Source organism: Megalobrama amblycephala, linkage group LG10 (genome assembly GCF_018812025.1).
Source record: "Megalobrama amblycephala isolate DHTTF-2021 linkage group LG10, ASM1881202v1, whole genome shotgun sequence".
NCBI lineage: Eukaryota > Metazoa > Chordata > Actinopteri > Cypriniformes > Xenocyprididae > Megalobrama > Megalobrama amblycephala.
The window spans coordinates 28,756,714-28,784,560 of NC_063053.1; the positions used below are offsets into that span (position 1 = coordinate 28,756,714).

General features: G+C 37.6%; 1 protein-coding gene and 1 long non-coding RNA gene across 6 annotated transcripts in view; one reads left to right on the plus strand and one right to left on the minus strand.

Annotated features, from left to right (window-relative positions):
- The window catches only part of actn1 (actinin, alpha 1), a 40,962-nt gene that overhangs the window by 10,627 nt on the left and 2,488 nt on the right, over positions 1-27,847 (minus strand). For 3 of the 5 annotated variants that reach the window (XM_048205646.1, XM_048205648.1, XM_048205644.1), the window contains exons 2-11: positions 13,532-13,646; positions 12,187-12,306; positions 9,886-9,972; positions 9,477-9,564; positions 9,259-9,337; positions 9,088-9,169; positions 7,043-7,128; positions 2,200-2,292; positions 1,316-1,546; positions 1,084-1,231 (exon numbers count right to left, since the gene is read on the minus strand). In XM_048205646.1, coding sequence (XP_048061603.1) covers positions 1,084-1,231; positions 1,316-1,546; positions 2,200-2,292; positions 7,043-7,128; positions 9,088-9,169; positions 9,259-9,337; positions 9,477-9,564; positions 9,886-9,972; positions 12,187-12,306; positions 13,532-13,646 — 1,129 coding nt within the window. Of the gene's footprint in view, positions 1-1,083; positions 1,232-1,315; positions 1,547-2,199; positions 2,293-6,452; positions 6,539-7,042; positions 7,129-9,087; positions 9,170-9,258; positions 9,338-9,476; positions 9,565-9,885; positions 9,973-12,186; positions 12,307-13,531; positions 13,647-27,847 lie in introns of all 5 variants that reach the window. The other 2 variants (XM_048205647.1, XM_048205645.1) reach the window with 1 other exon arrangement.
- LOC125277297 lies at positions 15,314-23,373 on the plus strand. Its single transcript, XR_007186875.1, has 4 exons — positions 15,314-15,603; positions 16,999-17,146; positions 22,883-23,024; positions 23,239-23,373. It is a non-coding gene; the product is annotated as an uncharacterized LOC125277297 (long non-coding RNA).

Consider the following 27,847-nt stretch of genomic DNA (forward strand, 5'->3'; position numbering starts at 1 on the left):
GTGAAGGCATTCATGTTTTTTAACATGACTGTGGTACGAAGCAGGGTGTGGCCGAGAATCGTGGGCGCGATTGCTAATAAGAGACAGATATCAGTGCCACACGTGAGTCCCGGGGGATATAAATGAATGAGAACATTTCATTCTACCAAACTACCTGCAAGTGCTGAAATACTTCTCATACAGGTCAGTTTTTTTGACAAATTAAAATTGTGAGGTAACGCAGCGCTGCTTCACTTGGTCTCAAGTTGCCCTATCTTACTAAACTGCATTTGAGTGTATTTAAAGTTGTAATGTTATTTTATGTATTAGATTGTTGGCTGTATGAGACTTAACAGTAAGCTCTATTAACATTAGAATTTCATCGTGTTGAGTTATATAACATTGATTAGTCTTATGTAGCCTGCTGCCTACATTTGCTTACTGTCTAATAACGTGCAAGAGCACCGTCGAGCTCTGTCAAGTCGAAGTTGTTGCAAAGCTCTCAACATCTCGGAAACGCAACGCCGATTTTGATCCTCATTTTATTTCTCCTTTTGTCCCAAAGTTTGCTTGCCATGGTCCATAATGTTTGAACGAAACAATAACAACGTGCCGCTAGACGTTACGCAGCTGTCCGTGTCTGTTGCCATGGTTACTATGCAGTACAAGGAAAACAGGGATAAGGCAGATATTAAGTCATTGACAGGCAACAAGTGACAAGGGAGGGACTGGCACTCTTTAAAATTGTGAATTTCTCTGAATTTACTAATTCTTGGAAACATTTAGGATAATGTAAGTACACAGCTGAACGAAATATATAACACTATGCAAGTGGTTTTTGGATATTTTAATATAAAAATCTTACATACTGTGCCTTTAAATGTCATGTATCATTCAAAGGAACTGTGCGTATGCATTTTAGACACTTGCATTATGTTTTTGCTCCATCCATGCAATAAATGCGCATCCTTGAACAAGCAGGATTTTACTTAAACTGCTTGGTTAACGTCAATGGTATGACCTAATTCCTGTAAAATGTCAGTATTTTAACTTGTAGAAAATACCGGTGACGTTTCCATGCAATGAAAGTGTTTTATGTGTTACCGTCAGTCCAGGCTTCATGGATGGCGGCTTTTTGGCGGAATTTCTCTGCAAGATGGTCGAGTCTCTCCAGTCTGCGAATCTCATTCAGTAGCCACTCTTCATAACCCTTCTCTGCTCCCTCAAGCCCTCCCCAAGCATTGGAGATATCCTACACATGCAGAGGATTCATTACTGACAATATTACAGAATTGGATGCTCCAAAACTTGGTTTGTACATATGTTAAGTTCTCACCGAGACCATCTTCCCCTCTGAGGGCATGAACGCAGGCCGGTTACTGAGGCGGAGTTTGGTCTGCAGTGTGTTGAAGTTGATCTCCAGCTGACATTTCTCCTGAACTTTAGGCGGTTTGTGAAGTCGTCGGTAGTCCCGGAAATCCTCCAACTTCTGCTGCATTGCCTGCATGGTGTTCTCCGGGACGCGGTTCTCCAACCACGGGATGGTTCTGCGAATCCACTCCAACAGCTGAAGAGAGAGAGAAAAAAATGGGAGGAAACAACAAAAATAGGGAAAAAAGAGGATAAAACACATTGGGAAAAGTTGGGAGCAGACAGAGTGAGATAAAGGAGGTAGAGAGAAAAATGATAATGAGATTGGGTTTTAAATATTATATATATTGTTTTTTATTATGAATTAAGACATAGGTTTCCCATATAATTTAAATAATAAATTTCCACAACTTTTCTAGTCATTCCGAATTACATGAGATGGGTTATACTTATTTATTTTATTTATCTCAATTTTTTAAATTTATATATATTATTGTGGTATTATTACTTTATTTAGAGACTGCACTCACAAAAATATTAACAAAGCTGATTAAATATTTTGGAGCTGAGCATAAAATAATTCATATTGACTATAGAAATTTCCATGATCTTTTAGATTTGATTCATTTTCATGGAACTGCCTGCCTGGCAAGCAGTATTTTAAAATTCCCTGTTTTCCATGACCATAGGAACACTGTAGAGTAAATGTGCTGGATATTATCGGAGTTTAAATTACTGAAACTTTTCACTGGCCCTAAATGAGCACAGGTTGAGATGACAGGAGAGGTGAGGAGACGGGAAGAGAAGAGGATGGAGTAAAGAGGAGAGAAGATGAATGAGTGTGCTCACATCACTGGCTAGTTTCTCATAGTCTTCCATCAGTTGCTCGTTCTCCTGATTGACAGCAAGCACTTTGCAGATCCGATTGGCTGCTGTCTCGGCCTGAGGGGGTAAAGGACAGTGAATCTGCTTCTGTTTCTGTGGAAACCACATCAGCGCCATGGCAACGCTGTTAAGGTTTTGTGTGTTGAGGTGCTCAAGTCAATTTATTACCATTACCAAAAGCAATCAACCGCTACGTCAATATCACATAACCCTTCTGTGCGTGTTTAATTATAAATGTGTGTATTTTTGGAGGGGGGTGGGAATAAGGAAGTGAGTTGCAATTCTAAAAGCCAAAAAGGAAGAGGTGAAAACAATGATAAGCTCAGTTTATCGTTGTCAGTGACAGACAGAGTTCATGCAGTGGCTTTTATGATCATCTTTTGAATGCTAATCTGAAATGTTACTTATGTTGGCACATAACGCTGATCAATAGTGGATAAAAAGTTATACCTTTTTTATTGGAAAATCTGCTGTGATTTCACAATTTTTTACAAGTTTCGACTATTCAGTTAAAAAAAAGAAAAATGGAATAAACTTTTTGTTTCTAGGCTTATATTGATGCGTTATTTGTTGTATTTTGTGTTGAAAATAAAAATGTAAAAAATTAATTATAGAAAGTGCGTTTTTAAATTTATATTGATTATGATTAAAATCTAAAAATTATATTGCTTTGTACAAATATGGTCATCAAAATATAACAATTCTGTTATCATCCTGTCACTCCAAACCTGGACTTTTGATTTGTTTTTGCTTTTTTTATTTCTGTAGAAAACAGAGTCTTTGACTATCACCAAAACAATACAACTCTGTCATTACTAATTAAATTAGCTTGTTTTATCCTGATAAGTTACTGGAAAATGATGATTTTTTTTGAAGTTATTTACACAATAATCATGCATGGGTGTGGGTTTGGATGTGGGTGTGTCAGAGGAAGTTTTTCTGAATACAGAACTGTTTAGTGGGTTTACAATCAGACTCGTGCCTTATAAGAACAGACAGGATCTGAGTGTGCAGAGCACACACACCCAGCATGTAGAAACTATTTATCAAGGGATGTTAGTCATCCGTTCAGAAACGCTCACACAGAGTTGAGGAAACCCAGCTGGATGTGATGAATCAGCACAATGAAGTGGCATCTTTCACCCTGTCAGTGAGAAACAAGCTGTCTCTGAATGAACTTTTATTGTGATTTTATGGCTTGTTTCCACCGAGCGGTATGGTTCAGTTCAGTACAGTACGATTCAGGAAGGTTAACCCTGATCCAGCTTGCGTTTCCACCACCAACAGTACCCTTACTTGATAGGCATAGTGTATGCCGGAAAGTAGCGATCAACGTCATTCTCGCGTGAAGAAGAAAGTGTCAGTAAACAACAATGGAGGACATAGAGCAGCTTTGTTTGAGCTAAGGCTGAAGGCTGCAAGGTAAAACAGCAGAAAAATACAGATTGTGTTGCAACGGTATTGTGTTGTCATTACCCTTGTTGCACGTGCAAGTGACGATTCTGTCAACCAATCAACTGTCTGCAGTGAGTGTAGCTCCACCCTTTTGGTACCGGTATTATTGGTACTATTGTGTTAGGTACCCCAACGGAAGGGTCTGGAAAAAGTCGTACGATGTGGTTCGGAATTAGGGTACCATTCACAACTTCTGACAATGGAAACAGCAAAAATTGCGTACCGTACTGAAATGTACTGAACCGTAACGCTCGGTGGAAATGAGACATTAGATTCTGTCTAAAATGAGTCAGAATTGTGAGTCTATATGAACTGACTTAACTCATGAGCAGACCCACATATAATGTGTGCACACAGAACAGAAAGCTCTGAAGATGTCCATAAAATGGAAAAATACATAAAATATTTTAGGTAATTTAGCTATAAGTTGTTAGCAATAAGTATGTATGTTACATACACAAAAACTGTAACATCTAAATTGATTTGTTTTATACAAGCCAAAACTCTTATTTAATAGAACTGAATCAATCTGACTACTCTGAAATTATCTAACGTTACTTGAAATTACATAAAAATGTTTTTTAAGGTTAGGCAGAAATAGCAAGTAATGCATAGTTTCTGCCAATCCGGATTTGTGCGCAAATATGTTTATGCCACATTAAAAAGTGCAAAAATATTATTTTGTGGTATATGCTGCTTAAGGGAGCTTTCACACTGGCAGTTTAGTTTGAAACTAGTTTGCATGAAAAATCGCTAATGTGAAAGCTGTCATGTGGACCCGGGAGCTCACCGGGATACCGAGCCTGAGACTACCTGTAGTTCAGCTGCACTGGAACTGTGGCGCGATTCGCATGAATGTGAAAGCAAATCGGACTTGGGTGCCCACTTGCTCAGGAAGCAAAGTAACCTGCACATGCATTTTAGCCGATGACAACGTCATTAGTTCAACAAAACACATGTAAGGGATGACAGTGGTGATGATTTACCTTGGATTCGATCGAGAGTGAGAGTGTGGTGTAATCGCGCATAGTGAGTGCAAGAGCGGCAAATTAATGGCTTGCAATCCGCTGTCTCCTAAAAAGAGTCAGTTTGCAAGCAGCAGAAAGCTTCCTTCATATAGTTAACCCAAGTGTTGTTCACTCTGATGCACATAATAGCACCAAATTAATAAAAAACAATATATTGTCCTGTTTTCTGTCATGCGTCTTGCATGTTTGTGATGACGTAAGATGAACGCAAATGCACCGTGGTTCGATAGAATCAAGTTTGAAACCAGACCAACGCTGCGGGAGGCACCGGGAACAATCGCGCTCGTACTCGGACCACGGCAAATGTGCCCAGTGTGAAAGTCCCTAAAGATGTGGCTTCTGGCTCAGGGTTTAGCCTCATGAGTTTGCCTAAGCTAATTCAGATTCATGAATATATACGAATATACCAATTCTTGAGTCTGTCTAAAGTTTGAATAGGAATGAACTATCTGTCCCACTGATGCCGGTTGCTAATTTTAGCTGGACATCTATTTCAACACCTATTCTAAAATGTAAAGAATTTTGATGGTTTCTGTACAAGAGCTGTGTGTGTGCACGTACAGATGTGTGGAGAAACAGAGCGGAGAGGTGTTATGTAATACTACAGCAAGGTTGCCCGGGAAACAGCCAGAACGGACACAAAAACCAAAGAAGGAAAGAGAGAAATATCACAGCCAAACAAGAAATTAGTAAAAAGTCACAATGAAGTTTCAGAGCAGAAGGGTTCTGACCCGTCAGTGATATCAGAGACTGACCTTACCATAATAGCCCTTGTGAAAAAGAAGTGCGCTTAATTGTATTTAATAAGCACTTGTAGTGTAATTCAAATCTTAAAAAGATATTTGTAGCACTTTATTTTACAGCCCTGTTTCACATGAACATACTATGTACTTATTGTAGTGTAGTGTAATGACGCTAACAGGGTAATAACCCTGAACCTACCTCTAAACCTTAACTTAACCCATGTAGTTGCCGTTTATTACTCAGTACTTTTGTGGGTAAGTACACTGTAAGTACATTGAAAGTGCACATACTGTAAAGTAAAGTGCAACCAAGATATTAAAAAAAAAAAAAAAAAGGATTTCCAGATAATGTAATATTAACCTAAAAAGGCCACTTACAATAAGTGAACTTAAACTGTTTTTCTTAACACACTTAAGTACACTTTTAAAAAGTGCACTTTGTAAATGAAAAATAAAAGTTTTACTTTAAAGTGTGTTGTGTTTAAAATTTTAACACAAATATAAAATACTTTATTATAATTTTAACTAGTGTGTTATTAGATATTCAAAGGTAATACATTTTAAATGTAATTAACTGCAACTTCATCGTAAATTTGTAATTTAATTACATGACATACAATCGAATAGAAAGTTTTGTACATTCAGCAGCACACTTAAACATTTTAAAGAAAATCAATAGAATTGTGAAATTATATATTAAGATGTACTTAAGTGGGTAACTAACTGCATTTAATATGAATTTGCACTATAATACATTTTCATTTAATTGCAAATGACATGCAATCAAGTGTCTGAAAATATTACATTGTTACTTTTAAAGTATATTATTTCCTTAATAAGTACTCGTTTTTTAAGAGTATGCTAAAGTGTACTTCTTTTTCACAAGGAAGTTCGGTTCAGTGAAGACCATGTAATATCACATCTCTTTCAGTCTAGATTTGACTGGGATTTTGATGTGGAAGCTGATTGGTTGATGTCGGTCTGCGCTCACCTTCTGTTTGCCTGAGAAGGCGTGGTAGTAACATGACACATACGTCATGATGGCCTTTTCATCGGGACGCAACGTACTAACGATATCTGCCCAGGGAAAGAGGGAGCAGGAACAGAGAGAGAGGTGGAGAAAAGGAGGTGGAGAGGAAGGGAGAGAAAAAAAGCACAGAGTAAAAGACTGCATAGACACAAAGACAAACGGGGCACAGTTCTACAGAAATGATACAAGGCATGAAGAGGTCTTCAGGAAGTCTCACTGATGCCGTGAATGTTTGGGAATTTTTTAGGAGACTGAAGTGGAGACACACTCATGCCTTCATCATAAGAATTAACTTCCTTCATGCAACAGGTGGAAAGACTCATGCAACTGTAGAAGGAGCATGAGCCCTGAGGGGCGGAGCTTAGCACTGCAAAGAGTCAGAGAGAGGCAGACTGTTAGGAGTGTAGTCACGGTCACGGGAAACCACGACATCCAGTAATCACTGCTACTGGTGAACACAGTAACCAGTGAGCAGAAACAGAGTGAAGGGAGGGACTTATTGGGTGAGTGTAGAAGTTCATGACATTGGGAGGGGGGGTGCCCTGCGATACCTTCTGCGCCCCAGAGAAGGCATGGTAGAAGCTAGAAACGTAGGTCATGATGGCCTTCTCATCGGGACGGGCCGTACCAACAATATCTGCAGAGAAAGAAGGGGGTGATATTAAAGTAATGAGAGAAAAAATTAATAATCAGAGCACATCACACAGTCACACACTTCAGAGCCCCATACGAGGTGATTTCCTGTGTAAAGAAAGAGTTATTAACGTGAATGGGAATATGAAACCATTATAATCAGAGCTGGCGCCAAGGCGCATAAATCAAGGGGCATTTTATATTTCAAGAGGGGGTTGGGGAAATCATGTTCAGCCGCTTTTTTCTTTCATGTTTGCTCGCATCCAACGGGGAGGGAGGGTGGCACAGTAACTCGTCTGGGGGGGCATTGCCTATGAATGCCCCTCATTGGCGTCAGCCCTGATTATAATCAACCTAAGATGAAACTATCTTCAAAATGCCTAACAAGTTTAAACAAGATTTGTATTTACTCAAAGAAATACTAGTGCTTTCAAGCGACAAAAGAATAATGGTAACGTTTTAGGTAAGTTTAGGTTTTTGGCTTTCTGTGTAAATGAAATGTTCGATTCTAGCCACTTAACATTTCTTCTTTTGTTATAAATCAAATGTTGCAAATTGTGCTGGTTGAATTATGTTACCAAAGCAAGATTATGTAGCTGGTGGAGACGCATTATAGCTGTATAATTTCCTGCTTTTATTACAAATGAAAAATTAACATTTATTTATATATTCTAATAAATATATTTAAGAGGGTATTATATTTAAATATATATAAGTATAAATACTATACATATTCAAAAAATATGTGTCAGTATAAATATTTTTCTGGGACATATAACTAAACATTGTTAAAAATAAAATGTGTTATCTTTTGTGGTGGGGCCAGTAAAAATGTGTATTATTTTTCATCCATGTGAATAACAATCCACGCAAAAAGTAGACACCGTCTCTGCAGTGTCAAGTAGCTTTATATTTAAATAGTAAAAGTTGCAAGAAAGAAAAGACACAATTCAGTTTGCATATAGATGTAAGAAAGCAGACCCATCTCAATTCAGTATGCAGATATTATGACAACATAACCGCCGTCTTGCATGCTAAACATTCTATCAATTTACAAAATTCTATCCATTTTTTTTGTTCATTTACATTTAATCATTTAGCAGATGCTTTTCTCCAAAGCGACTTACAAATGAGAACAATAGAAGCAATCAAATCAACACGAGTGCAACAGTATGCAAGTGCCGTGTCAAGTCCCAGTTATTCCAGCAAAGTGCTCCTAGCAAGGATTTTCTTTCTTTTTTTTTTTTCAAATAAATAGAGAGAATAGAAATAGAAAAAGTGAGTGCTAATATTACTGGTTCAAGTGTTGATGAAAAAGAGTTTTTTGAAAATGGCTAAAGACTCAGCTGCTCGGATAGAGCTAGGCAGGTCATTCCAACAGCAGTGAACAGACAAGGAGAAGGTGAGAGAGATTTTGTGCCTCTTTGGGATGGCACCACAAGGCGCCGTTCACTTGCAGAACACAAGCTTCTGGAGTGCGCATAAGTATGAAGTAGTGAGTGTAGGTATAGTGGTGCAGAGCCAGTGGTTGTCTTATAGGCAAACATCAGAGCATTGAATTTGATGCGAGAAGCTATTGACAGCCCGTTCAAAAAGTATAACGTTCACAAAAGCTAAAAACAGATAGCACACCTAAGACTGAAATGATCTGCAAAACAATGTTTAATAGCAAACTGCATATTTGGGCTGAATGGAGTTTAAAAACAAACCTTAACCAGAATGTTTGATGAATATCAATCCAGTTCAAGTACTGCAACAATCTCATCACAGCACATTATCCTAAAAATCCCTCCGAACAGGCCAAATGTTAAGGGAACATCCACAATCACACCTGCAGTAATGGGGTGTAATTCAACCTACACACATACCTGTGTGCCTCCTACAGCTCTATATTTAGACAGAGGTCTAACCTAGTTTCACAGTGAAGTGGAACAGAAAGAAACCTGTTCTCTACATGTCTTACCTTCTGCATCCAGCATCTTAGGGATGTCCAGGTACTTCTCAGCGACATCAAAGGCGGTGTTCAGATTAGTCATTGGGTCGTCCTGAGTGAAAGCAAACATCAAAACATAGGTCATTGTCTTTTATATTGCTGGTCTGTATATGTGGTCAGAGGTTCTCGTAATGCCCTTACCTTGCGCAGTTTACCGTAATCAATGAGTTCTGGACGATGTCTGTGAATGAGCGCACAGAAGCCCAATCCATCCTTCCAACTGACAGAGAGAGACACAGACAGAGAAAAGTAATAAATGACACTGTTGCTCAGCGTTCAGTTGCAGTATCTCTGTCAGTCTTACTCTTTTCCCATCATTCAATATGCTTCTCCCTAAAGCTCATTTCCTGTCTGCTCACCTGATGTGGAAATTCTGAATGTTGACATTTTTGTAGGGAGCTGTTTTCCTCTGGCACCACAGCAACAAGCCTTCTTTAGCCGAGGTCTCTGCGCACACACACACACACACACACACACACACACACACACACATATCAAATGTAATCTCAGTAATGGAAAGACAAAGTTGTCATGACTCACACATTCCTGACATTGTGTGTATTTAATAGTGAATATCCAAGAAATACAAAAGAGCAAAACCGTATTTAATTATGCTAATTTAAGTCAGTTGTCATTCTGTTAACTCACATGATATTTAACACACACAAATGAACTCGCTACTGTCTTTTTCTTCAAGATCTAACGCACCACTTATTAACTTGAAAGTGTGTGTGTGTGTGTGTGTGTGTGCGTGTTATTTATATATACCCTCCACTGAGATGTCCTGGATGGCGAAGCGGAGGATAATGGTCCAGATCATCCCCAGAGTCATCTTAGCGTTTCCATCAACAATCTCTGAGCAGAACAAAAACAAGCACACCAGCATCATTTTACTGTACAAGCTCAAAAATGAGATCACTTTATAAACTAAAGCCATATCAGAATCAGAAACGGGTTATATAATTCAGATAATTCTGCATAATATAGGCCTATATATACGTAACCCCTCAGGTCGTACTCGCCCTGTGATGTGTGGGCCTTGAACCCGGGTCTCTGGCGTGGGAAGCGGGCACACTAACAGGAGGCTAAAGACTGCAGCCTCTAGCATCAGTTGCTAGTGTGCCTCTTGAGGCAAGGGGAGTGAGGCTTATCTGCACAGCTCTTATTGTGTGTGTGAAGAGTTCATTTGCAAAAAACGATAAACGGCACTTATCGGCACGATAAACGCACTGCTGTACGTTATTCTCCACATATAGCATGTTCTGAACCCTAAATACGCTTTGTCAGAAAAGCCGGTATTGTCCACTGTTAAGGCATTGCGAGTTCACATTTTACAGCACAAACCAATAAGAGCCCTTGTTGTTTGTGTACAGAAACCAGTCAGTCCGTCTTAGCGAATCAGCTCGCAGTATTCAGGTCAGGTGACAAGGCTGCTAGTCACTTCAAAAAGACGTGCTAGCCGAGAGGAGTTTCGTCAAAGCTGACTAAAAGTGATCGAGGATTTATAATTTCGACTCCTGCAAGTCCTTGAACACCATACACGTCTTACATGCTGAACCCTTGGTTGTCCTTTTGCGTTTGCGTTTGTGTGTGTGTGTGTGTGTGTGTGTGTGTGTGTGTGTGTGTGTGTGTGTGTGTGTGTGTGTGTGTGTGTGCGTCAATCTGTTAGTGTGTGTGCGCATTTGTGTGCACGTGTGTGTAAATGCAATTACAAAGCAATTACTTGGTTTGGATTAACATGAAATGTGGAGTTATCTGCTTTTGCCAAAAAACGACTCTGCTTTTGCTAAAAAATAAACATTTAATATATAAAAATACATACTTTTCATGAACTTTAATTTTGTAAGTTACCTGTATTTTTTGGAGTTATTATTACTTAATCAAAACAACCCAACTGCAGTTTGATTTATATTACTTGGAATGTACAATAAAAAAAACATGATTTGTGAGAATTAATAAAAACGGAGTTATCCGTTTTTGCAATGAACTCTTCATCTAAACATATACTGTATATATATATATATATATATATATATATATTCTTTTTTTTTGTTGTTGTTATGAAAATTATGACATTTACTTAAAATAATTATTGTTCATTTTTTTCTTTTGATTTTCTGGGTGAAATATGACCTGGACATGTTCTTGACAGGTTTTTGCAAAATCCATCCATAAATGGCTGCTTGCTTCACTCCTATGAAAATTCCTCTGGCAACCCTGCAACATCACAACTCCACCCTTATTCCAAAAAATTCTACTATATCTTAAATATCATACAATCTTTAATAATTAAGACTGTAAAGTGAGCAGTTGTTTGAGCAGGTGTTTAGCAGGGTTTTAGAGTCTAAAGTGCAGGAGAACAGCTTTGCCAGATTGTTTTCTGTGATATGATTAAACTGAACTAAACTATCTAAACTTTTAAATACAAAACTGCTGAAAATGTCCCCAAAATCTCCTTTTTGGAGACATTCTCAAAAGGAAAACGATTTATAAAGGCTAAATAATATAAAGACTAAATAATGTCTGTATCACTTTTAAATATGCAAAAAGTTTCATTTTAATTATTTGTTTGTTTACACATAGTTGTATATGGGAAGTCCCCATTTAAACATCTAGGTAAACATGCATGTGTTTCCTCTCCATCTTCTTAGGCTAATCTCATAATACACTCCAAACACATCCCAGTATGTGCTTGTGTGTATGTGTATCCCAGCTTTGCCAGACAAACACACACACACACACACACACACAAACTGGTAACAGTATGTTACCAAGGCAAAGTAGATGGCTAATCTGTCTGGAATGCCGCTCTGGATTAAAAATAGAGAGAGAGAGAGCAGGTAACAGGAAAAATAGTCAGATAGGTCTAATATATGTCAGGTATATACTGCATGTCTAACCTATTTAACTGTACTGGAAGGGGGAGGGACTTCATGTGACATGAGATACAAGCACATATCACATACAGGCAGATCGTCTGATAGCCATTGATCCCACATGCTGGAACACTGAACCCATGACCCTGGAAGCCTGCAGGATATAGGTCACTGCTGGAGGGGGGAGACCTACCCTCTGCTCCGATAGAAACCAGTTTGACTCCTTTGCTGGCGATGAAGTCCAGAGCTTTATTCACATTGGAGATCTTATGGACTCTCATTTTTCCTCTCTCTGGTTTGGCCAAGCGTTCTCCTACAGAGAAAGACAGTTTAAATATCCAGGATCATAATATTACATCACACACAACATCGCACTGCCCTCAGGAGACTAAAACAGGAACACAATAACTTTTACATCATACTTATTCCTGACAGTTATCAACTAGCTTGTAGTATGCAAATTCTATGCTTGAGCAATATCAATATCAACAGTATGTCAGTAAAACATGATCACCCCACACTCAAAAAAATAACTTGTTGGTCTAACTTAATTCAATTATGACACCTATTTCCACACAGCTGAACTGATTTATTTGAACTTAAGCTAGGTTAATTGTACTGATGAGTAAAATTCATCCTAACTGAACGAGATCACACCAGTTTCATTTGACGTATTGTGTGAATGTTTCCTGAACATAATTCACTCTTGTTGATCCAACCAGTGCTATTGCAATTCAGACTGGTGCCCTTGTGCAGAGTTGCTTAAGTTTTCTGCAAAACATCTGTAGCATGCATGTAATGATCAGGTAAAGAACTTGTCATCACTGCTTCGCATCACTGCTTCATCATTGCTTTAGCACGGTTAAAGCTTGTTGAGAACAACATAGATTTATTTCATGTAGCCACCCATAGCCTAACCACAAGGTCTACACTTCAGCATAATGGTAACCTCATAAAAATCGACATAACAGAAACTCTTTTAAATGTCAAATATAACTGAACATCAAACTTTAAAAGGTATTTCCCTTTCCTAAAAAACACATTAAACAGCACTTAATTTCAACATTTACTGTCCCAATCTATCCCTACGCAAAGCATGCTGGGAACTAGAAATCCACTGCCCAGTTTCAATCAATGCAACATAAATGATTTGTGTAGTCTCAACACAAATGGTTTAGGTTAACCTAACATTTTGCAAATTTAATTTCATTTAACATAATACAATTGAGTGCAAATGCCAATTAAGTAAAAAACTAAAGATTTGTGTTGGTTCAGCTTATTTTATTTAAATAAACTGAGCAAGCAGCTAGAATCATTTTTTTGAGTGCATCTGACTCAGAGATTATAAACCTTCTCAAAGAAATTTTGATTTAAAAAATGATTCTTTCGAGATTATTCTGATAGAAAACGGTAGGCTGTTCCACAATTTAGGACCAGTTATGGCACAAGCCCCTTTTCTTAAGCCTGGATCTAGGGATCCTTTGATAATATCAAAAAAGATGTGGTGAAGATCGAAGATGTGGTGAAAGGTCACTGACCTGAGATGACCTCTAGGAGCAGCATGAGTTTGAGTCCGTCTCTAAAATCCTCCTCAATGTTTTCGATCTGCGTCCCCGCCTTCCGTAGATGAGAATTGCACCATGCAGTAAACGTCTGAAAAAGAGTTTATAAGAGTTGAGAAGAGAAATAAAACCAAAACACAATGCAAATTTAAATGCAACAAATGCCTGACTGTAATGTGCAAATAAGACTGGGCAGAAATTCTGGAAACCAAAGAAAGAACAGCATTGAAAATACAAAATAGTCACTTAAAACATTATTCACACTTTACAAAATCTATTCCAAACATCAAAAGGTAAATGATACTGAAAAATGTTATTCATTTTATTTTAAAGGTGCCCTAGAACTTCTTTTTAAAAGATGTAATATAAGTCTAAGGTGTCCCCTGAATGTGTCTGTGAAGTTTCAGCTCAAAATACCCCATAGATTTTTTTTAATTCATTTTTTTAACTGCCTATTTTGGGGCATCATTAACTATGCACCGATATATAGGTTGCGGCCCCTTTAATTCTCGTGCTCCCCCTCCCCCGGAGCTCGCACTTGCCTTGAACAGCATAAACACAGTTTACACAGCTAATATAACCCTCAAAATGGATCTTTACAAGATGTTCGTCATGCATGCTGCATGCATACATCGGATCATGTGACTATAGTATTTATTTGGATGTATTACATTTGATTCTGAATGAGTTTGAGGCTATGCTGCGTGGCTAAAGCTAACATTACACACTGTTGGAGAGATTTATAAAGAATGAAGTTGTGTTTATGAATTATACAGACTGCAAGTGTTTAAAAATGAAAATAGCGACGGCTCTCTTGTCTCCGTGAATACAGTAATAAACGATGGTAACTTTAACCACATTTAACTGTACATAGCAACATGCTAACGAAACATTTAGAAAGACAATTTCCAAATATCACTAAAAATATCATGTTATCATGGATCATGTCAGTTATTATTGCTCCATCTGCCATTTTTCGCTATTGTTCTTGCTTGCTTACCTAGTCTGATGATTCTGCTGTGCACATCCAGACGTTCTGCCCTTGTCTAATGGCTTGAACATGAGCTGGCATATGCAAATATTGGGGGCGTACACCCCGACTGTTACGTAACAGTCGGTGTTATGTTGAGATTCGCCTGTTCTTCGGAGGTCTTTTAAACAAATGAGATTTATATAAGGAGGAGGAAACAATGGTGTTTGAAACTCAGTGTATGTCTTTTCCATGTACTGAACTCTTGTTATTCAACTATGCCAATATAAATTCAATATTTAATTCTAGGGCACCTTTAATTATTTGTTGTTTTAAATGGGTCATATACTAATTTTCATATAAAACAATTCTAATATCCACAATAAAATATTTAAAATTTTTAAGTTTAAATTTCAATTTTCATAATTTTTCACACTCTCACCATCTAAACATACTATGTTTTGCTGCTGTCCCTTTAAAACTATTACAGTATGTAAACATCCCATTCACAGTGAAATAAGAAAAAGGTTCAAGGGGTTCACAAGATTGTTAAGATCAGACTGAAAGGATCAGTGACAATGAAAATAAACTTTCTAATGCTGGTGGAAGGATTTACAGAGCGGCAGGTGTTACACAAAGCCTGAAACAGCACAAGTTAATAAAACCCTTTAACCAGTTTTATTTATTTCATACACCTGTGCTATACATGCACTTGAATACTTTGGTAATTCTGTAATCATTTACATCCATGCCTGATTGTGACAGTGAGAGGGAGAGTAAGAGTAAGGGAGGTTGAGCGCTCTACAGGGGTTGTCATGGCAGCGCTGAGTATCTGTGGCTTCAGGATTCTTCGGTATGTTAGCGAGCTGATGAGAAACAGCTGTGGAGCAGAACAGAAGCTAAACACACTCACACACTAATACGATTGATATGCCACTTAACAGAATCAGAGACCCTTCAGTTTATGCATGTAAAAGCAGGAGATTGTTCCAACTTTAAGAGGCGAGGAGAAAATTCTAGATCTGGACATGAGGGGAGACAGGTCTGCTACATGATGGGATACAGCTGATCCCCACGGGTGAGCACACACAAGAGCCACGAATGCCGTTACAATATTCCTGCCATTGTAATGCGAATCAAAATGTGAAAGACAAAAAACTATGAATAACAAAGATAGGATGAGCTACTATAGGTTTCTGTAAGTGATGTGACAAAAGTCAGTGCACACTGTAGCAAAATGACACATTTTCAAAAAAAAAAAACTACTCGGCGGGCAGCGTAAGCTACTAGTCAACTAATCGTTTAAGGAAGTCCTGTGTTATCAGGGTGACTGGCTTTCTTAGGGGGGCGTTTACATAAGATGAGCTCTTCTGGGATAGTTCACCCAAAAATGAAAATTCAGTCATTTACTCACCCTCAAGTTGTTCCAAACCTGTATACATTTCTTTGTTCTGTTGAACACAAAAGGAAGATATTTGGAAGAATGTTTGTAACCAAGCAGATTTCGCCCACCATTGACTACCATAGTAGGAAAAAAAAAAAACACTATGGCAGTCAGTGGTGGGCGAGATCTGCTTGGTTAAACATTCTTCCAAATATCTTTTTTTGTGTTTAGCAGAACAAAGAAGTGTATACAGGTTTGGAACAACTTAAGGGCGAGTAATTGATGACCGAATTTTCATTTTTGGGTGAACTATCCCTTTCAAAAGAGGAATGAATTTAATGAGGGGAAGAATTTTAAGGATATGTTTATATGATAACGATGTACTAAAAATGGAAACGTTTTTTCTTTGTACAGATGACAACGTTATGAAAACTATCCCCGTTCACACGGATCCGTGAAAATGACTAAAAACTATGTATTCCACATGCCAGACAAGCAGTTGGCAATGTCACTTTGTAAAGAAGGATTTTATCACGATTCTTTTTCATGTTGGTATTTAAGACTATTTTGCAAGTCGCTGAGTAGTATAGCCAAACTAATTTCCCCATTTGAAAAATTTTGCGATATAAGGTAACGAAATATTACAGAAAAGAGTGACAGACTGTTTATGTCAAAGTAGAGGTGGACCAAAATCTTATTTCACTTTATTATATTTAATTTTATCTTTGTAATTAAAGATAACAAAGATGCAAATTACAAATAATAGGACAAACGCAACATATAAATGAAATAAAACAGTGCTTACATTTTAGTTACAGTAGGTGTTTTTAAGTAGCATTCAAGTAAGAAATTGAGTAAACAAACAAACAAAAAAAAAAACTCTACATACTTCACTATGAATTAAATATTAATTGATTCTTATTAAAGCTACTGAAGTTAGTGTTACTATCACAGAAGGGCAGAGACACTGGATATATAAAAGGTGTTTATTTTCACAACCAGATGAAACAACAGCAAGCAGGTGAGTATATAGCAAAACTGAAGTAGAGTGGAGATGAATGGAATGATAACTGTCCTTTGTTGTTGCAGGAGGATGATTGATGATTGGTGGTAGTATTCCACACAACACAGGACTGAGGGACTTCACGCACATCTAACAACAGTTCCAACACATAAGACAGGAGAGGAGCAGAGTCACATGTAGGTTCCCAACAAGGTCCTTGAGGAGAGCATACTGGTAAGACACTAACAAGACCAGACAATGAGTGTGACTCAGAGTGAGTCCTTTATACTGGCGGTAATGAGCGTGATAATGACGTGCAGGTGTGCATGATCAGTACTCTGGTGACAGGGAGCGCTGTGATTGGTTAATCAGGTGATGGAGTGAAAAGTGAAACGAGGAGGATGATGGGAATTGAAGTCCAAAACAGAAGGGAACTGTAACAGTTAGAGCAAGAAGTGATTTTCTCTTTGTCTTTTGTAGTTTGATTAACATTAATGACACAAGCAACAGAAGGTTATTAGGCTACTGTCACCTTAAGACTGAATGCATGGATCTACACAGACACGTATCCGATGTTCTCCCAACTCTTTATGTTCACTAAAGTCTAGGGGTGTAACAATATATCGTGTCACAATATATCACAATACATAAATGAAACAATATGTATCATGGATAGTGACCATATGTATTGTGTAGTTCACCCAAAATGAAAATTACTGTGTGAGAAAAATTTAAGTTTAAAGAGTTAAACAGCAGGCATTCACCTCCGAAACCAAGATCACATGACCGTGTTTATTGCGTTTCATCTGTCCACGCTGAGGAACAAGTAATTTATTATACACAGTGGCTTCTCCTTCTGCAGCAACTTCCAATTTTCTTAGTGATATTTAGCGGCAGTTTATCAGGAAGTGACATTTTTGTTCTCTTCGGCTCACTGGATGGAAACGCTGCTTTATTCGCAAATGTTTTATGCAATATTCCAATTTTGCGCACAAGTTAAATTCTAGATCTAAACATAGCTACTGTGAGTTTTAGTTTGCATGCTTAGAATTTATCATGATTTTACTGCATTTAACGGCCAGCAAACAACATGTAGCAAAATTCGAACAGTATTTTTATTTTTCAAATAATTATTACAGATCGAATATGTGACTATTTGTGCACACCCCCTATCAAAAATACAGGAAAAATAGTAATATTGTGAAATATTATTACAATTTAATATAGCTGTTTAAAAATGTAATTTATTCCTGTGATGGCAAAGCTGAATTTTCAGCATCATTACTCCAGTCTTCAGTGTCACATGATCCTTCAGAAATCATTCTAATATGATGATTTGGTGCTCAATCTAAGAGACATTTAATATTAATACTATTATTATTATTTGTAAACAATAATAAATGGTTTTATTTTTTGTAAACAAACAGTTTTTCAGGATTATTTGATGAATAGGACAGCATTTATTATAAAACCTTCATTTTTGATCAGTTTAATGCATTCTTGCTGAACAAAACAAAAAGGGGCATTCAAACATGCACATATTTAAAGATATGCATGCAAATGTATACACATACAAATGCATGTAAATATAGTCACACAGGCAGCAGATCTCTGCTCACTCAGCAGGAATGCTGCTAGATTTCCTCACACCTAGACCACAAATATTTCTTCATAATAGCTCTTTTTTTAACCCTCTATTCACTCCTTCTCTTGCTTTCTTTTCCTGCTCTCTCTCTCTCTTCCTCGCACTGGTGTGAAATACAGCACAGCTCAGCTCATCGTCATGGGGTTGCCATAGCAACTACGAATGCCAGAAAATCTACAAACAATCAGGCGGCCTGGGACACACACACACACACACAAACTCCCCCATAAGCCAAGCAAATGACCCTTTTATTTACTGCTATAGAGAGAGAAAACTACATTTTTATAGATCCACCTGCAAAATCTCTCACATGCATGGCATATAGTGGCTCCTGTGGGCACTCAAAAATCTTTAAATATCAGTGAAAACCAAGCGGCATCTGCAAACGAATAATACTAGATCTTTTCTATAACTGTACTTTCCTTAGACATCTTTTCAAATTATTTTAACAAACCCCTGAAATTAAAATTAGGTGTCCTAGAAGAGAAACCATCACATTAACGGGATAATTCACCTAAAAATGGAACAATCACATCTAGATTACCTTTATACCCACTTAAAAAGTTAATTTCTAATAGCACTAATAATTTAGTAACACGGTTAAATGTAATCTTTAACGGATCTTAACATGAACATCCATTTTTCATACTGTACATTATAATGCTATGATGTCTAAATTCATAAAAAAATATTTTTTATGTATTCAGACAAAATAGTATAGAAATTATATATTTAATATTATTTGATATTGTTTAATTATTCAAATTTAGTACTTAAATGATAATCTAATTTAATATTTAATAATTATTTCCATGTTATGCCAGATAACCTATAAATATGACCAGCTTTTCAGTATCAGCCAGAATAATTTAATATCAGTACATCCCCAATCCACTGCATTGGCGTTCATACATTACATGCATTCTCAGTGTGAGAGCCAGAGAAAGACACCAGGACATCAGCAAGCTTCAAGACACAAAGGCCTGTGTGCTCCTTGCATTAGATCCGCCCACTCAGGTGTGCACGTGTGACAGGTGTAACAGCTGTTACCTGTTTAAACAAAATGCTGACCGCACACACACAGACAATGACATCATCCCCATTCAACAGATGAAATGCCTGTCTGTCTCACCGTTTATCTTTCGCATTAGTGGTGTTTTCTAAGGCAACTTTAAACAAACCCATAACCCTGTGTATTAGCCTAAACTTGAACTCATCTCACACCTGCAGGTTGTCAAACGTACAAGTACTACTGATACTAGACAGTAGTAAAAAAAAAAAAAAAAAAAAGACATTTCTTCAGTACCGGTAGTACTGAGTACCAGGTATATTCGGTAACTGGTGAGAGACGCTGCTTTCAAAAAATCTAAGTACACTGCAAAATTTCTGGGTTGACAACTATATTTAAAGGATTTGTTCACTTTAAAATGAAAATTACCCCAAGCTTTACTCACCCTCAAACCATCTAAGGTGTATATGCCTTTCTTTTTTTTGATAAACACAATTGGAGTTATATTAATAAATCTCCTTACGCGTCCAAGCTTTATAATGACAGTGAACGGGGGCAACGAGTTTGAAGCTCAAGAAAGTGCCTCCATACATCATAAACATACTTCACACGGCTCCGGGGGGGGTAATAAAGCCCTTCTTAAGCGAAGCGATGCATTTGTGTAAGAAAAATACTGATTCGAACCACTGATTCGAAACAAATGATTCGTAAAGCTTTGAAGCTTCAATGAAGCGTTGTTTTGAAATCGTAACATTGAAAGTGTAAATTAACTTGCTTTCAATGCCGGCCTCACTGAGCCATCGGATTTTATCAAAAATACCTTAAAGGGTTAGTTCACCCAAAATTGAAAATAATGTAATTTATTACTCACCCTCATGCCGCTCCACACCCGTAAGACCTTCATTAATCTTCGGAACGCAAATTAAGATATTTTTGTTGAAATCCGATGGCTCAGTGAGGCCTCCATACCCAGCAATGACATTTCCTCTCTCAAGATCCATTAATGTACTAAAAACATATTTAAATCAGTTCCTGTGAGTACAGTGGTTCAATATTAATATTATAAAGCCACGAGAATATTTTTGGTGCGCCAAAAAAACAAAATAGCGACTTATTTAGTGATGGCCGATTTCAAAACACTGCTTCATGAAGCTTCGGAGCGTTATGAATCTTTTGTGATGAATCAGCAGTTCGGAGTGCCAAAGTCACGTGATTTCAGCAGTTTGGTGGTTTGACCCGCAATCCGAATCATGATTCGACTAGGGATGTGCACAAATAGTCGTATATTCGACCTGTAATTAATATTCGAAAAATAAAAATACTAGTCGAATCTTACTATGTTGCTTTCCTGGCCATAAATGCAGTGAATTCATGATAAATCCTAAGCACTAAAACTCGCGGTTATAACTAAATGCACCAGGTGGCGCTGTGGAGCATGTTTAACAAGTTTATTTTATTTGATGTCACATAATGTTGTCGTCTGCCTCAGTTTGGAATTACTTAGATGAAAATGATCTTACAAAATGGAATTACTTTTGATCAAATGAATTAATGAAACTGAGTAATCATAATATCACCACCATATTGAGAAAGCACATGAAATCTAAAGACCAGAGAGGAAAGACAGCTGTCCATCACTGCATTCACGACAGGTAAGCGCAGCTGTAAGTTATCCCAGAGTGAGCCGAGAAGATAACTTATCTGATAAACTTAGCTTAGCATACCGTTATGTATTATTGTTATCTTAGTCTCTGCAACGTCTGTCAACGCAGCTCGTTTTCTCACCCGAGCATGTGGATATTATTGTTTTTCTCAATATGAACATGTGAAACAATATAAAAACGATAACCATATACTGACTCAAGTATATTATGTATGTTACGTTTTGTACGATAACTGCCGCTGTCTGCTTTGTAAGCGTTTTTCCCATTCGCGCTGCTTGAGTTTAAATGCTTTTGTTCTTAATATTTTCTGTTTACACATATTGTTTAATGCTTTGAACTAAAAGAAAACCTTAAGATATAACGTAAGCTTGTTGTGTATTGCCTAATCGTAAGCTTGTTCAGAAATGGTTACAAAATCTTGATGAATATAAAACAATAATGTCCTTCTCATTTAACCTCATCTAAATAAACGAATATTCGAATATTCGTTTTTTACGAGCCCAAATATTCAAATACAATATTTTGGAAAAATGCCCATCCCTAGATTCGACACAAAAGATTCATAACGCTCTGAAGCTTAATGAAGCAGTGTTTTGAAATCGGCCATCACTATATAATCACCAAAAATATTCTCGTCGCTTTATAATATTAATATTGAACCACTGTACTCACATGAACCGATTTAAATATGTTTTTAGTACATTAATGGATCTTGAGAGAGGAAATGTCATTGCTGGCTATGCAGGCCTCACTGAACCATCGGATTTCAACAAAAATATCTTAATTTGTGTTCCGGAAATGAACAAAGGTCTTTAGGGGTTGGAAAGGCATGTGGGTGAGTAATAAATGACATTATTTTTATTTTTGGGTGAACTAACCCTTTAACAAGTTATAAAGTAAAATATCTAGCTTCTGCCAGACCGCCTTCCGTATTCAACTTAAGAAGAAAGTGTAAAACTCTTGCAGTTCAAAATGCTTACACAACGCCCTACACCTTCCCTATTCAAATTACATTTTTTCGTAAGTTGAATATGGAAGGTGGTCTGGCGGAAGCTAGATATTTTTCTTTATAACCTGTTAATTATGGATATATATATATATATATATATATATATATATATAATTTTTTTTTTTTTTACACATATGCTTCGCTTCAGAAGGACTTTATTAACCCCCCAGTGCCGTGTGGAGTACGTTTATAATGGATGGATGCACTTTCTTTAGCTTCAAACTCGTTGGTTCTGTTCACTCCCATTATAAAGCTTGAATGCTTCAGGATATTTATTAATTTAACTCCAATTGTGTCCATCAGAAAGAAGAAAGTCATATACACACCTAGGATGGCTTTAGGGTGAGTAAAGCTTGGGGTAATTTTGATTTTAAAGTGAACTAATCCTTTAAATGCGCAATTGAATCAGAAACTGTGATGACTGACAGTGATAATCAATGGACGAGACAAAATGGTACAAGATTTTATAAAGTACTTAACTCAAAACCAAATTTGTAACCAAAATTGTTACAGAGAACCGCAAAATTTACTGGTACTGGTACTGACTACTGAAATGTTAGTACTGAACTTACAACCTTATGCGCAAACGTAAAGATCTACTTTAGTTTCCATCTGTTTCTCTCTCGCCCTATCTGTCTATTAGTGGGCTGTTTGTTGGTGTCTGCTGGCTTTCTCCTCCAGACAGGAAGTGCTGATCAGCCCCTGAGACGAGCGTCCCACTGTCTCGGTTCCACACGCATTCCACATTAGCCATCCCCCCCACACACACACTACACCCTCCTAAGGTGAGCCTGTCTCTTATTTTCACGTTTCCAGACACACATTTTAATGGCTCATTAATAATCCTATCAACAGCCAGCGGCTTCATTTAGAGCTAAACGCTGACGTGCTCAGATCACTGCTTTTAAAGTAATTAAAGTTAAAACACACACAGTTTATGTGCACATCTCCTCATTGCGGCTTGTTACCGCTCTGGGCAATGTTTCATTATCTACACAGGTTATATATGAGGAACAATACGGCCTGGTTCTTGGTAACTCTGTCAGATAGTCCCAGGGAACAAAGTCCTCTTTTTGAGCACATCATCAGGTTAGGAGCGGCACATGATGATTTGCATGAAGAGCGTGACTTTCACTAAGATAAAAAGTCTGAATTGACAAATTTGACTTTGCAAACTGCAGAGCCACTGGAGGACCAAACACAGTCAATAAAAGAAACTTTTTAAGAAAGCACACACACATCAATAAACTGCATCCCACAGCATCTTGGTCTGGCTCGAGCACACACACAAACACACATACACACACACACACAGAGTCTCAGTAAATGAGGTGGCAGCATTTTCTACACTATTGTAGATCTATTCAAGCTGTTCTTTCATTGGCTGAAAGAGCACAGCGAGGGATGAAGTACCTCATCATGTCCCGACATCAAACCCCAGGACAGGAAATGGCAGAAACTGTGTCATGGATGTCATTAAGCATGTCATTCTGGTGGGGACAGCTGTGTGTGTTCACAGACGTGCTGGTTATGATGTTAAGAAAGAAATAGTGATGGATTATCTCATGGATAGTAATTAGGTTATGCATGAAAAATGTAACAATCTTACTGTTTTTAATGAAGTTATACACTTTCTGCACTGGGACTTTTTCAAATCTGTCCTATCATTTTTTAATAAAACAAAACTGAACACATTTGTTCGAATTTTTTTTACTAGAACAGATGGCAAGCTATAGAAAAGCAATAAATTGAAGTCTGCATCGAAGTGCTGCAGGGTAACCAACCACAACAAACACATGAGGACAAGTCCATACCAATAATCAGATATGGCCAAATTACCCCCATCCCCCAAAAATTGGTTTGGTCCCACACAATGTTCAAGACATGGTTATGGCCTTAGAGAGCTGTGACACTGCCACCATTGCTTTCTACCACTGATAACAACCACATTGAAATGTAGAGCATTACAAATAATTTCTAATGCTGTATGGTCACTCGGTACAACACACTGGCTAAATTAAAGCTTCTGCTCAAGAACTGAAAAGGCCAGCTTTCATTATAGCAGTAGGGACAAAATCAGGCATGCGATGACGCCTGAGGACATCACGTGTTATATGCAGGCCTACACGGCATCTGTGCCCTCAGAACTCCACGTAATTGAAGCAGCTGCCATTCACAAAATTTTACACATACCCTGCTGCTTGTGTGTTGGTTTATTAGATATTCTTATTCTGGCTAATTGTATTATGCATTCAGCTACAAATAAGAGAGCAGTACTCGCATTTTACCATGTTTCATGGAATGCTGAAGATTTTCTGTAAAAATCTGCATAAAAAATGCTAAAACATAGTTATTCATGTATGTCAGTATTTCCATAGAGAATTAAAAATCTCTTCTTAGATCTGAGATATGTAACAGATTTCAGGGAACTCACCTCAGACCAGCTAAAAAACAGTCACTGTATCCCCTTGGGATACTCAACTTACTCCCTCTAATAGAGATGGAGAGAAAGAGAATGAGTGAGAGAGACACAGAGAAAAACAGGATTGATTGCGACAAGCAGACCTACTTTAATTCTTTAGACTGAAAAAGCCAGAGGCTTGCTCCACCTACATTAACCCTTTACCACCCTAAAGACACACACCAAGAAAGTGCACAATGCAAATTGTCAGATATAGATCTCAGAACCCAATGATATGTGACTGATTCAGATTCACTAGCGCTGAACCTTTCCTGTTTCTGAAGATCTACATCTTTCTTATCAGAGCAGTCAAAACTTGCAAACAGAACCATTTAAAACCTGCCCAAGGCAAAGTGAACTACTGCAGTAAGGAAACACTTAAAATAACCCACTACTATCCACACACTGCACGGCACTCTGGAAGACAAATTTTGCCATTTCAATACAAAAATCTGATTTTCACATCTTCTGAAGGAAACTCACTACCATAATGCTAGGATGTAGTGGCTTGTTGCTAGGGAGTTGCTAAGTGGTTGCTAGGGTGTTCTGGGTGGTTTTAGGTCTCTGAAATTTTAGTCTTTGTATACTTGGCAAGCAATTTAGAAATTGTTAAACTACTATTTGAACATATTAAAACGATGATAAAAAAAAAAATAGTTGACACCTGATTATGTGAGTCTCAACTCTTGCCAAAATAGTGTTTTGGAAAATGCCTGCGGTAAAACATGGCTGCAAATTTAAATGCAAAATCATATTTTCAGATGAAAATGAGCTTTGCTGAAAACTCTACTTAAAGTTGCAGAGTCTACAGGCTTATCTGCCACTTATGTGCCACTAACAGTATCAAATGAAACTATAGGTTAATCTGTTTCTTTCAATGAAACAACATTGACTCAACCAATTCTGGAACTTAGGGGGCGAAACTGTCTGTTTGGATTAAAGTGTGCCGCACAAATCCTGAAAAGTGAAGCTAACATGTTTCGGTCCCAGACAGTATCGGTCATAAACTCTCCATGTAATCTAATGGGACGTGAGACAAACTAAACAATTAAATTACACTTCAATTAATTTTTTTCCAAAGATGGTTTCTGTCATTTCATGTAGTTTTTAATTATGCTGATGTAATTTCAAGTGTTCGTTTTTTAAATAAGTTTGGTTTTAGTTAGTTATTTGATGTTATAAAAATAGGAGTGTGACGTCATGATTGACAGCTGAGATTGACAGCTTCTCTGAGCGAACTGAGGCAGCAACTGACTTTTTTGGGGATTTTCGGGAGGAGATTGGAGCTACAACTGGAGCTTCTACATTTTCCATAACTGTTTATTTCACACCAACATAATGGGTTGTTCTTCAGTAAACTGTACTAACTGGTCTGCTTGCGATTGCTGGACCTTGATACCGCAACTCCATTTTGCTCACTACTGCACAGTAGAGTTGTAAAAAGTAGCGACTTCAGTACCTAGTTGGTATTGAAATTGTAAAAATGTGATGCTTTGAGCACTGTTGAGCTGATTCGTAAATACCTCTGATTGGCCATTGTGTTGACACGCTCATGTGTCTGTGATTTGCTTCAATGATCAACGCTTCAAAAATGTTGTAAATAGTCATCAATGATGCTCTTAACCGAGCGCTTACACAGATACATACGGGAGCATTTGAAAGCAGGTGTCTATTGCGGACCAGTCCGCTAAAGCCGCGCACACACTTAACGATTGTACTTATGACTGATCGCGCTCAAACATGTCCAGTCAGAGCCAGTTGGGGTCAGTCTGCGATTACAGTCGGTGTTCAATTTCCATGTGTAAGTATTTAAATATGCTTCAGTCGCAGGAAACAATCGGTATATGTGTTCAGTTCAGTCTTAGAATGTTTCAGCTAATCGTTAGGTGTGTCCCCGGCTTAATAGATGCCTGCTTTCAAATTCTCCTGCTCCCACTTTCAAAACGCTTTTGAATTCAAACACTTCCGTGTGCTTTCAAAGGCTTGAGCATTGTAGCCAATCACAGACATATCCGACGAGCGCGAGAACAAAATAGCCAATCAGAGGTGTTTACAAATCCACTCAATGACACTCAAAGTCACATTTTTTAAATTTCATCACCGATTTTGACAACTCTACTGCACAGACTCGGGTCCCGAATGAGTGCAAGATGTCAGCACCATATTGGGACACTGGCAGCTTCACTTTTTTTTTTTTTTTTTTTTTTACAGTGGATGGACAATATGTGAGGGTTTGAATCTTGCTTTTTGCAATTCTGTCTGTTTGGTGGCACTAGTGATGCAGAAATTCACTATAAATGAGTGAGAACAGAAACTCATGCACCACCATTCAAAAGTCCGGGGTCAGTACGATTTTTTTACAAAGTAAAAACAATAATATTGTGAAATGTTATTACAATTTAAAATTAATATTTTTGTAGAAACAGTAAAAAAAAATTCCAGGATTTATGATGAATAGAGAGTTCAAAAGAAGAACATTTATGTCAAATAGATTTTTTTTTAACAATGTAAAAGTCTTTACTGTCACGTTTGATCCATTTAATGCATCCTTGCTGAATAAAAGTATGTTTCTTTAAAAAAAAATACTTACTGACCCCAAACTTTTGAACAGTAGTGTAAATGTAAACAGAACATTTGCTGAAACCTAACAGAATTCATTTGTGGCGATACAAAATGAACTGTGGTAACTGAAGACCCCATAAGCCTTCTCAGATTGGTTTAAAAGGCAAAAGAAAGGGACATGTGAACAAAACAATGAAAATATGACCTCACAGACGGGGCCAGGCAAAAAGGAGAGAGTTCATAAGGTCTCGCTGCTGTTTTAAGCTGAATCACCTCACACCTGCCCAGCCCGAGGGCCTTTTTTTCCCTGAAGTTGCAGACAAACTCTTACAGACCTACACAGATGTTATTAGACGGGAAAATGTGTTTCTGATTCTATTGGTCCAGTCTGAACTTGCTGAAATACTTTAACACATAAACATAAACTGTAGCCAATCAGATGTTTTCTCACACACATTCACTTTCTCAATGCAAATTCTCTACAGATTTGACTTCCATATGTCTTTTACGAGAGCGCTGCCCTATATACCTGCAGTGTGAGTGTGTGTGTGTGTGTGTGCGTGTGTTTGCAGAACAGACTTTACT